This window comes from Euprymna scolopes, chromosome 38 (genome assembly GCF_053919585.1).
Source record: "Euprymna scolopes isolate OS-2025 chromosome 38, ASM5391958v1, whole genome shotgun sequence".
Classification (NCBI taxonomy): domain Eukaryota; kingdom Metazoa; phylum Mollusca; class Cephalopoda; order Sepiida; family Sepiolidae; genus Euprymna; species Euprymna scolopes.
Genome location: NC_136519.1, coordinates 8827822 through 8850786, shown reverse-complemented (window position 1 = coordinate 8850786; position 22965 = coordinate 8827822). Strand labels below are relative to the sequence as shown.

General features: G+C 34.2%; 1 protein-coding gene across 2 annotated transcripts in view; it reads right to left on the bottom strand.

Moving 5' to 3' along the window:
- The window catches only part of LOC145263064 (mitochondrial glutamate carrier 1-like), a 200362-nt gene that overhangs the window by 28076 nt on the left and 149321 nt on the right, over nt 1-22965 (bottom strand). For both annotated transcript variants that reach the window (XM_080119921.1, XM_080119920.1), the window contains exons 3-8: nt 21450-21584; nt 14282-14337; nt 10187-10277; nt 6179-6297; nt 2760-2929; nt 813-915 (exon numbers count right to left, since the gene is read on the bottom strand). In XM_080119921.1, the coding sequence (XP_079976047.1) occupies nt 813-915; nt 2760-2929; nt 6179-6297; nt 10187-10277; nt 14282-14337; nt 21450-21584 (674 nt within the window). The remainder of the gene's footprint in view (nt 1-812; nt 916-2759; nt 2930-6178; nt 6298-10186; nt 10278-14281; nt 14338-21449; nt 21585-22965) is intronic.

The window sequence follows — 22965 nt, the reverse complement described above, 5'->3', positions numbered from 1 at the left end:
TCATTGCTACTAGAACCCAAGATTCTGATACGTTACTGGCATAAATACACTTGTTTTGCATTGGCTAAAAGTGTTTCAGCCGAGATATGCTCATCTGAATTTAAAAGTTAACTTTCTTGTCAACTTGATAGTACTTAGATGTTACCAAGATTGCTAAAAAGAAAGTAGGCTCCCTCTAGCAGGCTAGAAAACTTCTCACATCTGATAGTATCCTATATCTTTACAAAGCCATCAATCATTGTGATTAAATGATTTAATTTGTGACAAATTTGTTCTTTCAGCATTCTGAAAGATCTTGTACAAAGAGAAGGAGTGAAAAGAAAAGAAATTTTATATGCTTGCTTAATATGCAAATGAGATGCTTCCAGTTGGATATAAAAGAAGAGCCTGATTTTTCAGAAGGTGTGGATTTTGAACTTGACTATTGAAGTGGCGAGTTGTGTCAGCTGTGTCGTGTTTTACGATTGGGAGGTTGTTGATAGTAGAATGTTGGAAGTGTTGCCTCTTGATTTTTTTTACCACAACCATTTGTTTATGTATGGAGTATTGTTGTCACAATCTGGTCTGGTGCACCAATCACTAGCCCCTCCCTCTTGGACAGGGTGTAAACAAGAATTTTCAACCTAATAGTTCCCATACTATTTCCCAAGATTGAGCGTCTGCCACCGCGCGGCACAAAATTGATGGTTGAAAAATAGAAATAGCCTTTAATGTTACAAAGAGCGATTACTCTAGAAACAAAGCTACTGCCGAAGAGATTCACTGATCGTTTGTGACATAATAGTTGGGACATTAGCAAATTTTGTACTTACCATCAAATGGATTGACGCTAAAAGATGCAACACAACCAGCAAGACAGCCAGAAAAAAAGGAATGATAAAATACTGTCTGTTCACTTCCTTCACGTTTCTTACCCTAGAATGAGACAAAGGAAGAAAGCAGACGTTTTAAAATGGATGCTCATGATGGTTTATATACGGCATCATCATGGCGACACATCCTCACCATTTCGTGTTGGTGTAGATTGATAATCTTTTAAATCAACGCATTTTAGGTGAAAACATTACATACTCAAGCTTCATGTCAAAATTAGTATAAATTTTTTAAAAATTCCAATAAATTATCCAGTAGAAAATGCATTAGATGTATTTCTAAACAAAAAAATCAACATTAATTACATTCCGTTTAAAAATAACGGATCCTTAATTTAAGTCAAGGAAGATAAGTCAGTTTGTCGTACTGAATTAATCGCACAACTCCTCCACATTAAAACATAGGATAACATGTAATAATTCGATAAATTTTATTTTTACTTGTAATTATTTTTCTATGGGATCATTTAAAATAGCATTTTCATTGGTTTATCATGCTTAAGTTTAAAATTACATATTTTTTGATATGCCATGCTTAAGTTTGAAATAGCTTTTTCTTTGGTATGTCATGCTTGAGTTTGAAATAGCTTTTTCTTTGGTCTGGCAGGCTTAACTTCAAAATAATTTTGGCAATCCATCTATCCTGTTAACCTTTATCTTCTATTATATAAAGGACAGTCGTTTGTGTGTATGTGTGTTTGCATATTCAATTAAAGCTTCAAAAATACAAAACAAGCACCCACAAGGTTGATGTATTCTTGATCAGCATTATCCCAGCTGAATAATTTCAAATATTTAGAAAAAAGATATTCATTCTCTGGGGGTCAATTTGGCCATTTTTGTTTAGGGAAGGGAGCCTAGGGGCGGTTTTTCATTTATTTGAAAAAGAAATTGAATCATTACTCAAGGAAAAGAAGAGTTGCCTGTGTGTGTGTGTGTGTGTGTGTGTGTTTAGCTAGAGAGAAATGGGTTGGGTGGAGGAGAAAAAGGATGTTGGGGGAGATAAAAGATAGAAGTTTTAAAGGAAATAGGTTACATTTTGGTGCCGGGAAACACTGGGTAACTCTGTTGGTCCTAAATAAATGATAACATTATTAAAGAAACAGGTCTGAGCTGATGAAAGTTGAAACTTACAAAGATGATTTTATATTTTAAAAAGTTAAATATTAAAATTTATAACAATATTTTTCGATACAATAATAAAAAAAAAAAAAAGGATTTGCATTCCAATGAAACCCTGACTTAACATGGATGATTTTTTTTTTAAATCAAATATTTACTATCCATTCAAAAACTGGCTTTGAAATCTAGTGGGAGATGTCCTTTTTGCTTCCCGCCAACCTCTTTCTCATAGAAGAGACATTGCAAGCGTGTCTCTGCTCTATTATTTTCATCACAAGTGCTCGACTGAACTCCAATCTATGGTTCCCTTTTGCCAAACTTTCACAAAAAGATATTCAACTAGCTACAACCACTATATACAATTTCCCCCTCTCTATCTGTGCCTAAATCTAGATGGAGATTACATGAACAAAGCTTTTTTCCAGAACTGCACACCTGTGGAACACTGTTCCGCTGGCTTGCTTCCCAGTTGAATACAACATAGTAGCCTTCAAATCCATGTAAGCAAGCTTTTTTTGAGCCGTCCCCATAAATAATCAAATTCTACCAAATTTACACCATTAACGATTACTAAACTACCACCTTATATTTATTAACCCTTATCCTCGAGTGGCTTTCGGGACTTGATAAGTGGGAAGTTCTTCAAAGTAAAAAAAAAAAAAAAAAAATGCACTGCAAAATTAAAAAAAAAAAAACTTGTGCAAAAATATTTCTGCAGGAGTGCACAGGCTAAAAGTAAATAAAAAAATTGCTTTTTTTTTTTACCATTGCGTTCAGGTGGGCAAAGAGGGGAAAATAAATTGCTGAAAAGGTGACATCCCTGAGCATGGTGGCTCCACATCCCTTGTAGAGGCCAGTGATTCCTTTCTCTCGAATCAACCCGACGGCAATACTTGTGGCTGATAAACGAGGAACAGCTTGAGTGCCACTGCCAACTGAAAAAAAAAAAAAAAGTAAAATAAACTAAATAAGGGAGATAACTCATAAAACAAAGCAGTGCTTCTCCATTATTGTAGCGAAATTAAAAAACTGAAACATTAAATTTCAAGTGAAATCAATAGTATCTACTAAATTGTCATGTCGCAGTAATGAACATATTCAAAAATTATAAATAAACGATAAGGCAGAAAATTGATTATTAATGAAAATGGTTTCAAAGACAATTACCAAAATTCAAAATTCTATGCAGATTCCTGAGTTTGACAGAAAGATTTTCTGACTTTGACAAGATACACCTGAATAAGGTCAGAGATTACATCAACTGAAATGTAAAAACAAGCCAAGCATGCGGAGATCCCCTCCACAAGTAAAGAATTTACTTTTACCATAATTAATGTTTGTGCAACATTTAAAAAAAAAAAATCCAAAGTGTGATTGTTGAGAAAAGTGTGAATGGACGAACAGGAGTAAATTACTAGGTTCAATCCCCTCTTTTATCGGGGGACCAATAACACTCAAGATGAGAACAGTAATCCGAAGAATCCAAATAATATGAATAATCAACCCCATCTCAAAACTTCAGAAGCATAAATTGCATAAATAATTGAATGTTTTCATATCTACAGAGTGGAACGATAAAATTTTCGCCCTAGAAAAGACAACATGATTCCATTTCCTTTGATGGAAACTTGTTTTTTGTTGCAGACCATCTACTAGTTGGCCAGTTGTGTACAAATTCCAAGAGCGATAGGAGCTTTCTATCATGTCTGAAAGTGACACAATGTTCAACAAGCGAGATCAGAGATGCGCCGCTGTACAACTCATATTCTCCATCGTCCAAGTTAGGACAACAGGACCATTGCCAGCACCCTCAAAATACAAATCCAGATGGTTCAATGCTTGAGGGTACAGCTCAATGGATTGGACGACCCACAGTCATAAAGTTTGGTGTAGTTTCAAGTGAGGGCCACATCATGCCACCTCACATCTTCAAAGTCGGCTTTAAAGTCAACACCAAAGTGTACCTGGATGTGCTGAAGAGTGTGGTGATCCCCTAGTGTAATCAGGTGGCCACTGGCAGACGCTGGGCATGGCAGCAGGACTCGGCGCCAGCCCACGTCCAAACAGACCCAGGCTTGACTTTAGGAGTGCTACGACTTCATACCCTTCTCACTGGCCCCTCTCCTCCCCCAACCTAAACTTGTTGGACTACTTCATTTGGTTATACGTTGAAAACATCACGAACATGACCTCCCACAACACCAAAGTGAGCCTGATCGCCAGTATTCGCCGCTTGTGGAAAAGGCATACTCCAAGTTCCAGACTTGTATCAAGGCGATGATTGAGGCTGAAGGCGGCTGCATTGAATAGATGTCAGTTCTACTACATAATCAAGTTACCTGAATTGATTTTTTCAATAAAAGTTTTAAAATAAAGCTATAGTATTGTTTTCTTTAGGGCGACAATTTCATCGTTCCAACCTTTAGATTCAAACTTGGAACCGCGTTGTTAACCACTTGACCATCGTCACCTCCCACCTCTCCAGATATGGCAGCAGTACTAAGACGCTATTCTTCATTACCAAAATCGTAATCCGATTCCATTAAATATATATGCAAAAATAAAACCTTAGTATTTTTTAATACCATCAAATGATAAAAACGATATGATTGTTTTAGCTAAACCAATATTTCTGGAATGAGAAAAATTCTAGGCATTTTCGTTTGTTTGTTTTTTGTGTTTTCGTTTTTGGTGTGTGTCTTTTTTGTACGGGAGAAAAAGTTATCACAAAGAAAAATAATGAGATATACGTTTGCTTTTTTCTTTTAGTGGAGGAGGGGGGATATTCCAATTCAAACGATGTATCTGGAGAGAATTATCTGCCCAGATTAATTTTTTTTCATCATCTTTCAAAGTTGTTTTCTTTAGGGCGATAATTTTATCATTCCACCCTGTACCATGTAAGGATCGCATCTATGAATTAGCACTCGTTCTGCTACAAATGGAAACATCGAGATGCCAAAAATTTGCAAAGAAAATATGGTGCTTGTTTACATTGGTGATCTTTACAACCAACACATTTCAGATGAAAACATTATTTACTTAGGTGTCATGGTGAAATTGGCATAAATTCGAAAAAAAAAATCACAAAAAATGATCCAGTAGAAAAATAATTACAAATAAAAATAAAATTTACTGAATTATTGAGTTTTATCGTATATTTTAATGCGGAAGGGTTGTGTAACCAATTCAGTATGACAAACAAGGGCGATAACACTCGACTTAACTGATTAAATTAAGAGTTTGCCACCTTTAAACAAAATATTTGGTTGATTTTTAAAATTTTCTGGCATATTTTTCTACTGGATCATTTTTTGTAGTTTATACTAATTTTGGCATAACAAGTACATAATAATGTTTCCATCTGAAATGAATTGGTTTAAAAGATCATCAACGTAAACAAAAACGAAAATATATTTCAAGCATTTCTATTTCAGGATGATATTTTATCAGAGCAATGAAAGCGACACGTTAGCAGCTAAAAAGATATCTGCCGGGAAACTAAAAATCTTGTGTCAAACATCGCAAATGTTAGATCTTATTTATTCATCTCTGGCAACACTTCCAAGGCCAGCAATGATGAAGATCTTTCCGATTCTCTCTTGAAATGGAACACATACATGCCCTTTTTTCTTCTCTGCAACCTCTTTCCCATAAAAGTGATGTTGCAAGCCTTCTCTACTCTGTCGTTATTTCCATGCAAGTACTTGACTGAACTCCAATCTATGGTTCTCCGTTACCAAACTTTCAAAAAAATACTTCACTTGCTAAAACATAAACTATAAACGATTTTCTCCACTCTCTACCTGTGCCTAAATCTAAACACAGATTCCATGAACAAAGCATCTTTCTCAGAACTGCCCGCCTGTGGAACACTGTTCCGCTGGCATGCTTCTCAGTTGAATACAACATGGTAGCCTTCAAATACAATATAAACAAGTTCTTGTTGAGCCGTCCCCATAAATAATCAAATTCTACCCAATTTATACCATTAACGATTACTAAACTACCAGCTTACATTCATTAATCCTTATCCTCAAGTGGCCTTCGGGCCTTGATAAGTGGTGACTCCCAAGTTAAAAAAAAAATAAATAAATAAAATAAAAAGGATCTCTCCTGGCCTATGTATAATTTTTTTTTTTTCTTTTTATCAAACTTTATAGAAATGTTGAGTTCATACTGACCACTTCTTCCTGCATCTTGGAGTTGAATTTTGAGTAATTCCATGGGTGTGGTCACAATAATTTGGCATAAACCAGCACCTCCCCCAGACAAAATCTCACGGTGGAATGGAAGTTTGTTGCTGAAGAAAGAAAACAATAAAACAAAATATTTTCTCATTATTTGTTGATGTTGTAAATGTAAGTAAATTTTAACTCAACAATATGCACACATACGATTGTAAATGTGCTCAAGGTGGTATGTTTAATGGGGTGCATAGACACATGCTACAGAGAGAACTTGAATGCCTACTGGAGAGAACTTGAATGCCTACTAGACACTGTCTTCGAGTGTCTAAGGTCTCTCTGTACAAAAGTTCGTAAAGACAAACTGGCGTGAGGATATTTTCCCTAGAAGCAAACCTTGACTAAATATTCCAAATCACATAATCTTCAAATTAAGATCTTCTTCCTATGACTACTCTACACTGGCTTTTACGAGGAATTTTACACCTTCTCCAAGTGATGTTACCTCAAGTAACAGCACGAAGTTGGATACTCAACCAGACTAGATGAATTCTTGTCCTGGAATCTGGTAACACCAAGAAACCACAAGAAAGATATATTATAACATATTTAAATAATTGGAGACATGAAAATTATGTTCTCAACTTTTTTTACTATTTTTTTTTTTATTTTTTTTTTATTACATTTTCACCCCAAACAAGGCACATTGCCACTTTGGTGTAGGGGGCTACTATCAGGGGAAACATCTACTGAGGTACTATGTAGGGATTAGGGCAGCGAGATGTTGGTTCACATTGCACTTGAACTTATGCATGTCAGTACAGTTGGGGAAGCAGTGACCTGGAATGGAATTCCAAAGTCTAGCAGTTCTGGGGAAGAAACTACTGGAGTAGAAAGATCTTTTACATCTAGGGATCTCTACAGTGTGGGGGTGGGATTTTGCAGCTTGTCGGGTCTGTCGAGGGTGTTCACGTCGTGGGGGCACAAGTGCTTGCAGTTCTTCAGAGCATTCACCATTATAATACTTGTAGAACAGGCAGAGGGATGCAACGTTTCGACGATGGGACAGTGTTTGAGATATAAAGGAGAACTTTAATGGAATATTCGAATATCTATGTGGTTCACGTAGAGATAAAGTGTTAGTCTCATGAAGAGGCTTTTACGAGGAATGGCGCACCTTTTCCAAGTGATGTTACCTCAAGTAACAACACAAAGTCAGATAGCCACCAGACAAGATGAATTCTTTCCCTGGAATCCGGTATGATGAAAAGACCACAATTATTATTATAACATATTTAAATAAATAATTAATTGGAGACAGGAAAATTATGTTCTTAACTTCTTTACTAACTTGGTGTTTCAAATGTAAAGGAGAATTTTAATGAAATATTTTAATACCAATGGATGTCATCTAGAGATCAAGTGTTAGCCCCTTGATTTCTGAGAAATGAAACAAAAAAATCAGGCGCCATGTTTAGTGTGGTGTATAAATACAGGCTACAGACGTCAGGTATGCAGGTGATAAATATTTGACTAAGAGTAAATGTGGGGTATATGGTCAGAAAAGAAGAAAAAAAAAAACGTATCGGGCGTATCTGCATCGCTGCTGAATGACAGTTTATAGGAATTCAAAAGGAGCAGGAAACAGGAAAAAAATATGGTAAAAATCCAATGAATAAAAAAGTGTATATATATATATATATATATATATATATATATATATAGATAGATAGATCACTGTATGACTGACGTAAAGAACATTTTAAATTAAAATGCTTAAATTCAACGTTATTTCATCTGGTTAATGGTAGCCGAATGGATATGGTCTTTGCTAATCGAGCCAGAGATGGCTCGTGTTGCCGAGTTCGAATCTGTTGACTAGTGTTAATCGTGATACCCTGCACTGAAGATTCCCGAAAGGATGAAACACTAGTGTCTGTAGGTATTTAATTATTATAGTAAAAAAATAATTATATATCTATTGGTGCCGAGCAGTTTGTTTCTTGCTAATGGAGTCAGAGATAGCTTCGTGACTGGTTGTAATCGTGACTCCCTGCTCTTATGATTTCCGAAAGGATGAAACACTAGTATCTGTAGATATTTAAAATAGTTATATATAACTATCATTTTAATTAAATGAAGAGCTGGACAAAGGATGCGTCCAGCAGAAATGTTTTTGCATGCTTCATTTCCTTTAAGGAAAATTTCTTTAAATTATGTTCTATTGTTAAAGTGTTTTTTTATTCAAGAAGTCTGAAGAAAGGCTGGTTATGTGAAAATTTTCAAATGCCATAATGCTTGAAATTGTCCAACCGGTCTTGAAACAATTGTAACTTATAATGAAATACACTTTTTGTTGCTGCCAATTCCTTTTTTGAAGTCTTCGTTTTGTTAAAACAGTATATTAATGCTCAATTATAAATCATGATAATTTTGTAGCTTACATTTTAAATAATCTTTTTGCCTTAAAATTGATTGGTATATGAAAATTTGCTGAATTATACGAACCCAGTAAAATTCAGTATATTACAAACAAGTATATATATATATATATATATATATATATATGACAAAAGTCTATATTCCAAATTTCAAGATGCTGTCCATCTTACAATTTATTCCTTGACATGCACAATTCTTGACAGCACTTGACAGGAAAACATGGCGTAATAAAAAGGAAAAAATAAAAGGTAAATGTAACTTCTCTCCCAATTTTCGGATTCATCATGTCCATATGTATTTTATTTTATTTTAATGAATTGATAGGTGCTTTTTTTTACTGATATGTTAAGGGCAGAATAGATTCATTGATTGATATAATAATTAAATGAATGATTTTTGCGCTATAAAACAGGTGTCGTCAAGAATTGTGTATGTCACCATACTTAAAGGAATAAATTGTAAGATGGTCAACATTTTGAAATTTGGAATATAGACTTCTTTCGTTTGTTTGTTATATGCTCTGTACTTAGATTGAGCTCCAAAAATTGAAGGATTGGTATAAATAAAAGGTGAAATATAATTGAAAAAAATAAATAAATTTAAAATTAAAAAAAAAATAACATATTTCCACACAAATATATTAGTGATAAGCAATCTCCAATAATTACAATTGCTGATTATGTTCTAAATTCCTGATTCCAATACAATTACCAATTCTGATTCTTTTTAAATTTTCAAAGATAGAGTTGTTGTTTTATTTGGGAGGAAGGGAGACGATTACTGCAAAAACCTATGTAATATGTGCTTATACTTTTGGAAATGTAAAAATGCACTTATGGGTGTGACCTATGGATTTCAGTTTTACTGGCAGTTAAAAAAAATTAGTAAATATTGTTTCATCGTTAATGCTAGCCGTGGAAAATTAAGTAAATAAAAACAAATAAATAAATACAAAGTTCTCTGCTGGAATAATCGTCTAATTCATTAAAAATGATGATGATGATGATGAATAATCATCATCATCAACAACAAGTAATAGTAGTCGAAGAAGAAGAAGAAGAAGAAGAAGAAGAAGGAGGAGAAGAAGACTATTAGCCGAATCTTTATCTATGAGGTTATGTTTTCGGAAAAGTTCACTGGAAATAAAGTGCAGAGTCCCATTTTCATGCACAACATGGCAATACAGCTATCCCAATATTATACAACTGTTGATAGTACTAAGTACAGCTGCTCTTATAGTTAGGGCTCTTGTACTACTAGTTGAAAACAGCAACCAGACAAGTTGTTGAACTGGTTCCCTCAACCTGTCAGTTGTTTCACAGTACTGTTCCATCATCCAACTAGAAATCTTGCTAATCCTTATACCCAAGTTGCTTTTGGCCATGATATATGGTGAATAATTACTATTAATATTTAAAAAAAAAAAGAGTAAAAGAAAAAGGAGGGGAACAAGTATACAGAGATAAAGAAAGAGGGGGTAAAGAAACTGAACTTCTATCAAATGTTTTAGATTGACACAGAAAATTTGCAGTTACAGCGATTAAGATGCGTTGTTAAACTTACCCTCCTGTAGAGAGGACATGTCGGAAAAAATCGTTGCCCACTAACTTGATTGCCTTTTCAGGTGTGATAAGTAAAAGGTTGACACCAGACCCTGAAAGTCAAAAATAAAAACAGATATGAGTAAATCGGCATTTATTTTGAAACTAAGCATCTAAGATAATCCTATTCTATCTAATTTATAAAATTAAACATTTTGAATAAAAAAAAACTGTCTTGAAGTCATGTTAAGACGCAAATATTTTATTTTCAAAACTGTTTTGCAGTCATGTTAAAATGCAAATATTTTATTTAAATGGCCCATCGCCACATCATCATGGGACCGTTTCTAAGATGTTTAGTTTAACACGCGAGTCGGTTACACAACAGTGACTGGTTGATTATGTTTAAAATTAAAAAAATTTTTTTTATTACATTGTCACCCCAAACAAGGCATATTGCCACTTTGTTGTAGGGGGCTTCTATCAGGGACATGGGCATCAGGGGTACTGTGTAGGGAGTTGGGCAGCAAGATGTCGGTTCACGTTGCACTTGAACTTCTGCATGCCAGTACAGTTGGGGAAGCAGGGACCCGGCAGGGAATTCCAAAGTTTAGCTGTTATGGGGAAGAAACTACTAGAATAGAAGGCTCTCTTACATCTAGGGATCTCTATTGTGAAGGGGTGGGATTTAGCTGCTTGTCGGGTTTATCGGGGGCATTTACGTCGAGGGGGCACAAGTGCTTGCAGTTTGTCAGAGCATTCACCGTTAAAGTACTTGTAGAAAAGACAGATGGATGCAACATTTCGTCGATGGGACAGAGGCTGAAGTTTAGATGACAGTTCAGGACCTATCAGATTGGCGACTTCTTTTGAACCTTGTCTAGGAGCGAGAGACTAGTGGTAGATTCACTTTGAAGTCATGTCAGATACAAATACTTTATTAAAAACTGTTTTCAAACCATGTTAACCTGTAAATATTATATTAAAAAATTTAAAAAAAAATTTTTGAAGGCATTTTAAGATGCAAATATTTTATTTAAAAAACTATTTTTGAAGTCATGTTAAAATGCAAGTATTTTATTAAAAAAAAAAATAAAAAAATCATTCAATTTTTTTTTAAACTTGATATTTTTCTTTTAAATTTCAGTAAAATATCCATCATCAGAGTAAAAACAAAGAATTTTTTTTTTTGTAAATAAGATGTCTGTGGCCTGTGTTGCTATGTCGAGGTTGCAGTCAGTACTATGAAAAAGAACTCTTTGCTTTAAAGTTTTTGGTCGTTATGTTATGAGAATTGGCAAAAACCTCTTAGGAGCATAGAGTTTTGTCAGCAACATATTCTCTCTTACCAAATCAATATTAGAGTCTGAATAACCAGTCAGTTATGGAAATTATCAGTCAGTGTTCGTCACAAAAAGAAAAAAGATGTTTCATCAATTACATTTAAAAACTAAGCATCAATCTAAAATAATCATCTAATATATAAAATGTACAGCGAGTGAATATCCCTGTAACTTATGACCCCAATAGTAGCCCCTTACATCAAAGTGGCACTATGCCTTGTTTGAGGTGAAAATGGAATTTAAAAAAAAAAAATTATAACAGGGATTTCTGGTTTGGGATAAATATTGTGATATTATCGACACCTCCTCACCCCAAATATGTTAAGAATTAGAAAAAAAATAGAGGAAAAAATAACAAAAAAAAAAACAAAGAAATTAGTTTATCAACATAAAGGTATAAGAAGTTTATATATATTATTTAATTGGAATTCATTATTGAGATGAGTATTATTTATTAATTTATTTATTGCGGATTTTTATCCTCATCTTTATTAGTTGTCGTTTCACGACGTTTCGGTCAACTATTTCTCTGGCCAAGATGAAGGCCAGAGGAATAGTTGGCCAAAACATTGTGAAACAACTAATAAAGATGAGGATAAAAGTCCGCAATAAATAAATTAAAATTAGTATAGGAAGTTGTTCACTAAGGCACACAAAAGAAATTTTAAATAGGATTGTTAATCAAGGTGTGGTAGTGAACAAGAACAAAGGACCAAACAATGGAGGTTAATATGTTTACAGTTAGTTTACGAGCAGTTTTGCACAATTTATGAACAATCTTGAGTTTGCGTCAGTTGAAGACAGTTTTGCATCAACGACAGTTTCCAGTTTGATACAACTGAATGCAAGTTGCGACTCAAAGCAAATCAAGATCCGCTAATGGGAACTGATGAATACAGCCTCGAAAATAGCTATAGATGCGGACGGTAATGTGTACAGAGTCAATGGTGTCATACACACACCCATAGCGTAATTGATATTTGCAGAATGTGTTGGATTTTTCATTATTGTGTTTCCGACAGCTGTCAATGTGAGAGACAGCAATACGGCCAGAAGAGAAGATGAAAAGGAAGAAATCTGTGGCATTCAATGTTAGGGTCGTCGATCGTTGTTGAGCAGGTGAGCAGATGATCTCACAATAAATACATTACCTCAATCAGAAAACCTTCTACGAGGACTAAGGACAGAACAGATACTACAATGTGATCCCAGTCTATAACTTGAGCATTTTTACTTCTGTAAAAAATTGTTAATTCTTCTAAGTGGGACTGATAAATTCCTTGCCTCAGTCACAAAGTATTTCTCCTAATTTGACAGAGGGCAGAACATGTGCAACTGTCTTAAGGACTCACATTATGCATCCATTATATCATTCCTATATTATTTTTCTCCATGCAACTCATGTCCTCAACCCTCACTGGCCAGATTTCACTTCCATAAATCATAACACTTACTAGTGATGGAACGACTCCAAAATGTTTACGGATTCCAATAGAATTAGTAATTCCGATACAATTACTAATTCCATTCAAAATCCCTGATTCTGATGCAACTACCGATTCTGATACAATTACTGATTCCATTCCAAATCCCCAATTCTAATACAATTACCAATTCTGATTATTTAAAAATTTCTAAATACTTAGCTGTAGAGTTATTGTCATTTTTTTTTTAAATGCAAAGTTTTTGAATTACCTTGAAAAACCCATGTAATATACGCATATATTTCTGCAAATGTAAAAATACACTTGTTTGGGTCGGAGGGGGAGGGGGGTGATCTATACATTTTAATGTTGAAACTAAAATCAAAAAATTTGTTATCATTCTTCTCATTAGGACCAGAAATGGAAATTTTGTTTTAAACAAAATAAACAAAAATAAAGGAATCGTTTTGGGCATTAGAAAATAAGCACAATTTTTTCTGATATTGATTCTGATGCCCTGCGAAAAGTAAAGATTTTTTGAATCTCCGATTCCAGTTAATTGTCCCAACACAACTGTGTACACATGCACGATAGACTCTTCCCTTAGTGTCGACAATGATAACACTGATTAGTAATGTCAGCACTTGTGCAAAGGTACAACCTTTTTGGTTTTCAGTTGAGAAATTTTGAGAGTGCATAGCAGAGGCAGATAAATGCAATTTCAGGATCAAATAAAAAATCGCAAAGATATCTTTATCATAGCAAAGCCAGGATTCTGAAATATTTGAATGCATGTTCTTTTGTTGAGAAAGTTTTTTTTTTTAAATAAATATAAGAAACTTATCATAACACAAACTAGTTTTTTTTTTTTTTTTTTTTTTTTTTTTACTTTTTAATAAAACATGAAGTTTTTGTAACACATTCCTGGAATTAAAATAAATATAAAGAAACTTATAACACAAAACAGTTTTTTTTTTGTTGTTTTTTAAAACAAAATAGACATTTTTTTTATTTTTAAGAAAACATGAACATGCATTAGTATATTCAAATTTTTTTCTTTCAATATTTAAAATTTTTTCTTTCAATATTTAAAATTTTTGTAATAAATCAAAACTAGTTTTTATTTACAGAAGAAATACGCGTTCAAAAATGTCAAAATTCTGGCTTTGTTATGGAAAAAAAATCCTTTCGATTTTCAATTCGATCTTGAAATTGCATTTGTCTGCTCCTGCTATGCACTCTCCAAATGCCCCAACTGAAACCCAAAAAAGCTTAGCTATGCACTAGTGCCGTAATGTCTGTATAAAAAGACTTTTAGAATAAGTAGATAAGGAGTGAAATATGACTTACCTCGGTACATGCCAAAAAATCCTTCATTTCGAAATGTTTTTACTGCACAGTCAAATCTAAGAACGGAATAAAATTTTAAATTAGTGAAAAATGATTGAAATAAAACAGAAATGATATCGTTCATAAGGCTAAAACCCACTCGAGGATAACAATTACTGAGTGTTAGTTGAATGATGATGTATGGCCTCCAAAATGACTGGATCGATTTTTTTTATGAAATTTCACACAAATGTACTTTATGTGCCTGGTAGTGTTCTTAGATAGGTTTTGTATCTGAATATCTTCAATAAGTATTGAGAATCAAAATAATCCGACAAAAGAAGGAACAGGCGATTTTGACCAAAGTTAACATCTTACACAGCCTAACATCACAAGTGTGTTTGAGAAGTTTTATTACCACACAAGTCGAAACGCCCGACATATAAAATCAACAGTAGGTTCTTTGATATGACAGGGCATGTTCAAAATGAACGTTTCTGTTTAGAGCACAACTGAAGCATGATACTTTATTTTTTGTCTTTTTAAACTTTAAGAAATTGAATAGAAGATTAAGAATATGTGTTTATTATTCCATTGGATTGAATAATTCGTTAGATTCACATCAATATCAGTTACATTTTCATAGTATTAAATGGTGGAATTTTTTTTTTGAAAAAATTGATTTTTCAAATGCTTTCCTGCAGTTTCAACTGGACGAATATTGAAAAAAAATGAAAATTGAGAAAAAATGTAATGACAACTACAGGATGGCTCTTTACTCTTCAAAGCTCTTAAACAAAGGCTGCAATACTGGATATAGTTTTCTGTCACACTCCAGATGTGGTTTCTGGATCAGACCCAAGTTGTAATCTTTATCATCTAATTGCTTTGCTTTGCTTGCGTTTATTTTTATGGACAACAACTGACGCAGTGGAGTCGGAAGTTTTGGAAGTTGTCAAACTTGTAAGAATGCTAGAAGTTAAAGTCGGATTTTTTAATCTCTGAAGAATCCACAAAGAGTCTGAATATTGGGAGACTTTAAAATAAAAAATTTGCGTGAGTGGGAGTCTGATATTTTGGAATTCTAAGATAAAGAGGTGGAATTTTTAATGAATCTTAAAAGTCAAATTTGGAGTTGGACCGCATACCAATTCTGCAATCCAGCTTTCATTTTTGCCCTATCACTTGGGATCAAAATGGCCGAACAAGTTGCATCAAAACATTTTCATAGTTAAATATTCCACTGATAGGTGTCAATTGAAGAATCTTTTTAGAAGACAAATTTCCTTGAATGAGGTCTCAATTTTATTAAATACTAGCAGGACTGCCCGGCATTGCCCGATTATAAAATACCCTTAAATATGATATTTTAATTCACACAAATTTCGTATTTATTATTATAGAGACAATTATTTCATATTATATTGTAGTCCAACCACTGACATCTATGACAAATAACACCCTACCTGAGAATTCTTCCTTCAAACTCCTTCGTTTAACGTTCACAGGCATTATGAATTGAACAAATACATCGAGGACATTGTGAAAACTGCTGCAAAGAAGGTGGGGTTTCTCTATCGAGCTAGAAGACTACTCACACCTGAGAATATCTTGCACTTCTACAAAGCCACCATTCGCCCATGCATGGAGTATTGTTGCCACATCTGGGCTGATGTATCTACCACTAGTCTCTCGATCTTGGGTAGGGTCCAAAAGAGTCTTCAATCTAATTGGTCCCACTTTATCTACTAAGCTCCAGTCCCTGTTCCATTGCCGCAATGTTGCATCTGTGACTGTTTTAAAAATATTTTAATGGAATGTGTTCTGATGAACTTGTTGCACTTGTGCCCCCTCGTCGTATATATTCCCAACAAAATCGCTTAGCAACAAAATTTCACCCCTTCACTGCTGAGTTCCATAAATAAGGAAAGCGTTCAACTCTAATAGTTTCTTCCCTAGAACAGTTAGACTTTGGAATTCCCTTCTTGCTCCCTGCTTCCTTGACTGTACAGATATGCAGAAGTTTAAAGGTAATGTAAACAAACATCTTGTTAATCTTTCCTAGGCATGATTCCAAATAGTAGCCCCTTATATCCAAGTGGCGATATGCCTTGTTAGGGGCGAATGTGAGTAAAAAAAAAAAAAAAAAATTTCACTCACAAATTTTTATTTTTTTATTTTGAGTGGGTGTAGAGATTTTCCATACTCTTATAACATTCCTCATCCTTTAACTGTTAATCTATTCATCTTACTCTTGAGCGTTTTTGTAATCCCAAGTGTTGAAGCAGTAGCAAATAAAAACGCAAAGAACAAAGCTGCAAGTCTTCCACACTGAAGCAAATTTAGGTGCTTTTTAGAAATAGGTATCCAGAGATTTGCAGTTATGATGTAAAGCAGTTCCAACTTTTCGAAAAAAGCCAAATCAGGTCTCGATGCTTTTACACAATACAAACCGAACGAAATTTATCCAAAAGAAATCTAAAACATAGGTCAGAAATAATTTAGAGTTAGTGTAAAAAACAACAACAACAAAAAAAATCAAACAGTTTGGTTCATATTGCGTAGAAGCACCGAAACAACATTACAGAATACACTCAAATACAAGATAAAATCAACAGTTTGTTTCATTAAATAAAAAAAAATAAACAAATAAAAAAAACCCTCAAAAACGAAAAAGAGTAATAATACATTTCTTTTGTGAAGGTTTAATGTTCGCTAGTCTTGGAAATCTACAGTGAAATTCCAAATTGATGACACAAGTAATGAAATTTTCCTGCATAAAAAAGTACTCAAATTTAAATCAGTTTTAGACTTTTTAATTGAAGTCTACAAAGTTAAAAATTCAAGTTTTTTAAATTACCCTTGTTTCACTGTAGCAAATTTAGTTTAGAGTTAGAGTAAAAAAAAGCAAAAAACAAATGAAGCTGAGCATGCGGGGTCCCCATGACTAATGTTTGTGCAAAATTAACAAAAAAATCCAAGACATCATTATTGAGAAACGTGCAAATGGACAAATGATTTTGGAGCAATTTTACTGGAAAACACACTCTGGCAAAAATTTACTTTCACCATAACTAATGTTTGTGCAAAATTTAAAAAAAAATCCAAGACATCATTATTGAGAAAAGTGCAAACAAATGAATGGACAAACGATTTTGGGGCAATTTTATCCCTATAATGCCACATAGTGGAGCACCCAGAGTTATCCTGGAAAATACACTCAGGCAAAAATTTACTTTCACCATAACTAACGTTTGTGCAAAATTAAAAAAAAAAAAAAAAAAAAAAAGTGGTTATTGAGAAAAGCACAAACAAATGAACGGACGAACAGGAATGAATTACTAGGTCTAGTTCCTCCTTTGTTAGGGGACTAAAAACAGTTTCACCGTTTTACCATAGTAGAACATGTTCATTTGCTTTAAAACAGTGGATGATACAGAGAATATTAAATTAAGTCCGATACTTAGGAATAATGGAATTTTTGTCCATGGAATTTTTTTTTTATAAGAGAGAGAGAGAGAGAGAGAGACGGACGGACAGAGATGTTAAATATTGAATGGGTAGACTAGTGCATATTTTAGTTGAGAATAACAGAAAATATGGCATATGAAAGGTTAGCAGAGGTCAACTTGCTGAACCAGTAGCAAAAATTAACTAGACTGTGGGAATGTTTCAAAAAGAGAAAAAAAAAAAAAGAGAAAGAAAGAGAAAAAAGAGATATAACATCACATTTCTGAAAGTCAGTTTTGAAGCATGTAAGGGTGTGGGGAAAGAAGGTGGGTTCCCTCTATCATGCTAGAAGACTACTCATACCCGAGAGTATTCTGTACCTCCCTCTACAAGGCTACCATTCGTCCATGCATGGAGTATTATTGCCACGTCTTGGCTGGTGCATCTACCACTAGTCTTTTCCTCTTAGATAGAGTCCAAAAAGAAGTCTTCAATCTAATCGGTCCCACTTTATCAAATAAGCTCCAACCCCTGTCCCATCACCACAATGTTGCATCCCTGTGCCTGTTTTACAAGTTTTTTTTAATTGAATGAGCTCTGATGAACTCATTGCACTTGTAATCCCTCAATGCACATATCCCCGACAAACCTACTTAACAAAATCACACCCCTTCGTTGTTGAGGTTCCTAAATGCCAGAAAACTTTCTATTCTAATAGTTTCTCTCCTCAAACAGCTAGACTTTGGAATTCCCTTCCTACTACCTGCTTTCCTGACTGTACTGATATGCAGAAGTTTAAATGTAATGTAAACCAACATCTTGTTAATCTTTCCTAGGCCTGGTTCCAAATAGTAGCCCCTTACATCCAAGTGGCAACATGCCTTGTTAGGGGTGAATGCGAGTTTAAAAAAGAAAAAAAAAGAAATGGGCTGACAAAATATGACTACTTAGCGATTGTCATCTTTTTCTTCATCTTCTCCACTTCCACGGATCTACGTTCTGAAACCAAGATCTCGTTGAATAAATGATTTTGATTTTTCATATATCAGATCCATTTTGGATTTAGTCTTTTTAATGATATAATAAGAAAAAGTGGTTGAAAATAGAAAAGAGGATTAAAAGTGTTATTTACTGTAACTGGACCAAACAGGTACTACACTTTGGTTCTAGATTGAAAACTAAGAAAATGTCTTTTAGTTTATGTTTAATGTGCAAACACAAATCACTTTCTTTTCCATCTTTTAAAAAAGGGGTACAAAGTAATAATATCTGTACAATCATAAAATTGACTTAGCATGTTATTAAATTGATTTCTAAAAATAAAAATGAACACAGAAAGGACATTGAATAAATAATTCTAAATGAATTCTGGTATTGCTTCTCGCCCATCTTTCTCGTATCAGTTGAAATATGCAGTTGATCTAGAAGTTGCTCTGAGTTCAGTTATGGATTGGGATAAGGAATGGCTTGTTTCATTTAATCCTGTTAAAACTCAGCTTTTGTCTTTCAATCCTGAGATTCTTATGGATGGTTCTGCTCTTGATGAGAAATCGATCCTAAAACTTGTAGGTTTTTCTTTCTCATCAAATCTTTCTTGGAGTCCATATATTAAATCCATTGCTCTTTTTTTTTTTTTTAACACATGGGAGTCACCACTTATCAAGACCTGGAGGCCACTCGAGGATAACGGTTAATGAGTGTACAGTAGTCAATGGGACAATAGCATAATAATCGCTAGTAGTGGAAATTTGGTAAATTGGATTGTTTAAGGGGACGGCTCATCAAGAACTTGTTTACATTAGACTTGAAGATGACCAAATTGTAGTCAGCAGGAAAATGGAAGAGAGTTCCACAGATGTGCAGTTCTAAGAAAGAAGCTTTGTTCATGGAATTTATGTTTAGGTTTAGGCACAGATAAAGAGTGGGGGAAATTATTGATAGTGGTTTCAACTAGACGAGTGCTTTTTGTGAAAGTCACGCCAGGGGGTGAGAATCATAGATTGGAGCTCAGACTAGCACTTACCATGAAAATACCGATAAAGCAGAGACAGGCTTGCAACATCTCTTCTGTGAGAAAGAGCTTGCATGGAAGAGAAATGGGCATTCACCTACTTGGCTACGAAGTCTATTTTGAACTTTGTCAAGGCAGCATAAGGTCTTTCTAGCAATTCTCCTTAAGACAACGCTTAAACAAATATATATATAAATATAGGAGCTAGTTCTGGTTGGAGCTTTTTCAGCATTATAATTGGAATGCCGTCAGGATTTTGATTAGCTTGGCATCATCGCGCACAGATATTTTTATGTCGCATAGCGTGTTTTCTGATACAGGAAGAAACAGGGGGGAGGGGTTTGACGGCCTTGGTCACATAGGGTAGAATTAGCTGCTCTTTCTGCTTTTTGTAAAATCAGTTCGTTCTAACTAACTATAAACACTTTCTCACACCAGAGATGATTCTCCATCTCTACAAATCTAGTATAAGACCATGTAAGGAGCACTGTTGTCATATTTGGGTTTGTGAATCGGTGTTCTATTTAAAGGGTTTTTGATAAATTGAAAAAAAAAACATCTGTAATTTGATCATCCTCACACTTTCTTCTTCACCTCTTTCTCACAGACATGTTGATGCTAGTCTCAGTCTTCTCTACAAATACTATAATGGTATGTGTCCTTCAGAATTGTTTGATTTACTCATTGCTTCCTTTGTTCCTGCTTGTTTGACTCATTAGTTTCTGTGGTCGACATCAATTCGCTGTTTTACCAGCTCATCGTAATACAGCTCCTTATTCCAGTAGCTTCTTTCCAAAGACAGCAAGGTTGTGGAACTCTCTTCCTGCTCACTGTTTTCCTCCTACCTACAGCATTGATCTTTTCAAGACTAAGGTCAATAGGCATCTCCTGTTTTTACAATAATCATCTTTCGTGCTTGTTAGCTCCTTACATCAAGTGGCTTTGTATTTTGTCACAAGCGATTTCCAAAAAAAAACAAAAAAAAAAAAACAACTACTTTATGAAGATGTTGGAGCTGAGATTTGCAGAGTTGATGAAAAGGAGTTTTGTAAATTTCCTTACAGGATTACAGAAACATTAATTAAAGACAAGCATTTCTTTTGTCCGACATGATCACGTTGTGAATGCACGCAAGATGTAACATTTTAAATGTTACAAACAGTTCACGCATCGTCGTTTACATGAACAATCAAGAAAACAAATCAACAAAACAAAGTCTTTTTACATACATGCACGATCGCTGGTTTTCCATTCTTTTAATCATCGCTGTTCCTGGGTTGTGATCCTCTTGTGGTTGTTGATCTTCTGTTTAACTTAAGATGCATCTACTGATGCATGAAGTTTTAAAGGTTTTATTAAAGAGAGATAGTTCATTCATTTAGAGGAGAGAGAAATATGTAATTAATTACTTCTTACCTTGTTTTTAACTTAGGCAGAGTGTCAAGGCAACATTCACTTAGATTTTGACATTGTTGGGTACATCTTGTATGTATTGCTCCCAACTGTGGAATAGCTACAAACTGTTTTTCCTCACTAAAATTCATACTAGTTAGCATAATCACAAACTAAGGGCGTAGGGTCCCATTATATAACAAGAAAACGGCCAGCAATCAAGGTATGAACAACCATTGTAAATATTGCAAATGTTTCTGTAATGACGATGCTAACTTGACACATGGTTGACGCATGCAATATAGAGAAAGAGAGAAAGAATATTGGTAAACTTACAAGCTTGTGTATCGTAGCTGCCCTCCTGGACCAGATTGTTGATTTTGTAGACGGGTTTTTACTAAATCGATGGGGAAGACGCACGTCACGCCAACAATTCCTGCAATGGCGCCATTGATGACTTTTGGAACTAATCTGAAGAAAAAAGAATTTTTTTAGGTCAAATTTGGTTTTGTTAAAAATTGAAAAGATTAGTGATTAAAATAAGAGTTGCTTAACGGTGCACACGCACATATATATATATATATATATATATATACACACACACACACATATACATACATACACACACACACACACACCAGTATGGAAACCTGACAATGTCCGGGATTGAATGAGAATTGATGAATATTTCACATTCCCATATTGGAATTGATGAAATCACCCATTTTTCAAACAAATCAATTAATTATCTGGTTTGATTCTTGCTGATGGCACTTGTTATATTATTTTTTTTAACTTTTGTAATCACTGCTATATATTGGGTACAATATAATAATCAATAGACTATCGGCTCTATTATAATAAATACGAAATCTACATAAAGTAAAATATTATATTTAAGCACACTTTACGATCAGGCAATACCGAAACAGCCTGCTAGTATATATATATGGTCTGTCTTTTTCTTTTGGGTTTCGTATTGAAAGAAAGAGAAAGAAGAAACTGAAAAATGCAAGGGGCCTTCAATAATTTTCCAAATTTTTTTTTCATATGGGCACTTTTATAGATAGTACCCACATGAAACTCTAGTCTCCTTCAAAGTAATCTCCTCCAGCTGCAATGCACTTGTACGATTTCAACAACTTCTGAAAAGCCCCAACGAAGTTCTCTTGTGTGAGCAATGACCCTCGTCACAGCCTCTTTCATCTCAATTGTCCTGTAACGACAGTCTAACGCTTTCCTTGAGCTTAGGGAATAATCAAAAGTCACAGAAAGCAGTTGTCTCCCTTTATCTGTTAACTGAAGATGTGGATTTTAAAGAAAGCACTTTGAATTGTCTCCCTTTGACTTTTTTTTGTATAAAAGGCACGTAATGTAACGGGTTCTTCCTCTTTGGTGTATAGCTCTTTTTTGTGTACAGATGTAAAAAAAATAAACAGACGTGTCTGTCCGTGTTATGTGTTACTTCATTTGTTTTGTTATCAACGATACCTTCCCCGATATGAAGTTATTTAAAGAACAAAGGTACGTTCTTCTTTATTTAGTTCGTAATTAACCTAACAAAGGTCATTAATTAACCTAACAAAGGTTATTAATTAACCTAACAAAAGATTATTAATTAACCTAACAAAAGATTATTAATTAACCTAACAAAGATTATTAATTAACCTAACAAAAGTTATTAATTAAACTGACAGAACTAACACACATATTTAATGGTGCAAAATACTTCTCAAAATTGTATGTGAAAGATGGTTATTGGGCGTCTAAAATTGGATTTCGGAAGCTCCATATCGGCAACATTCAGAACACCATTTACTGCTTTGAGAGACTTCCATTTGGTCAGTTGTCC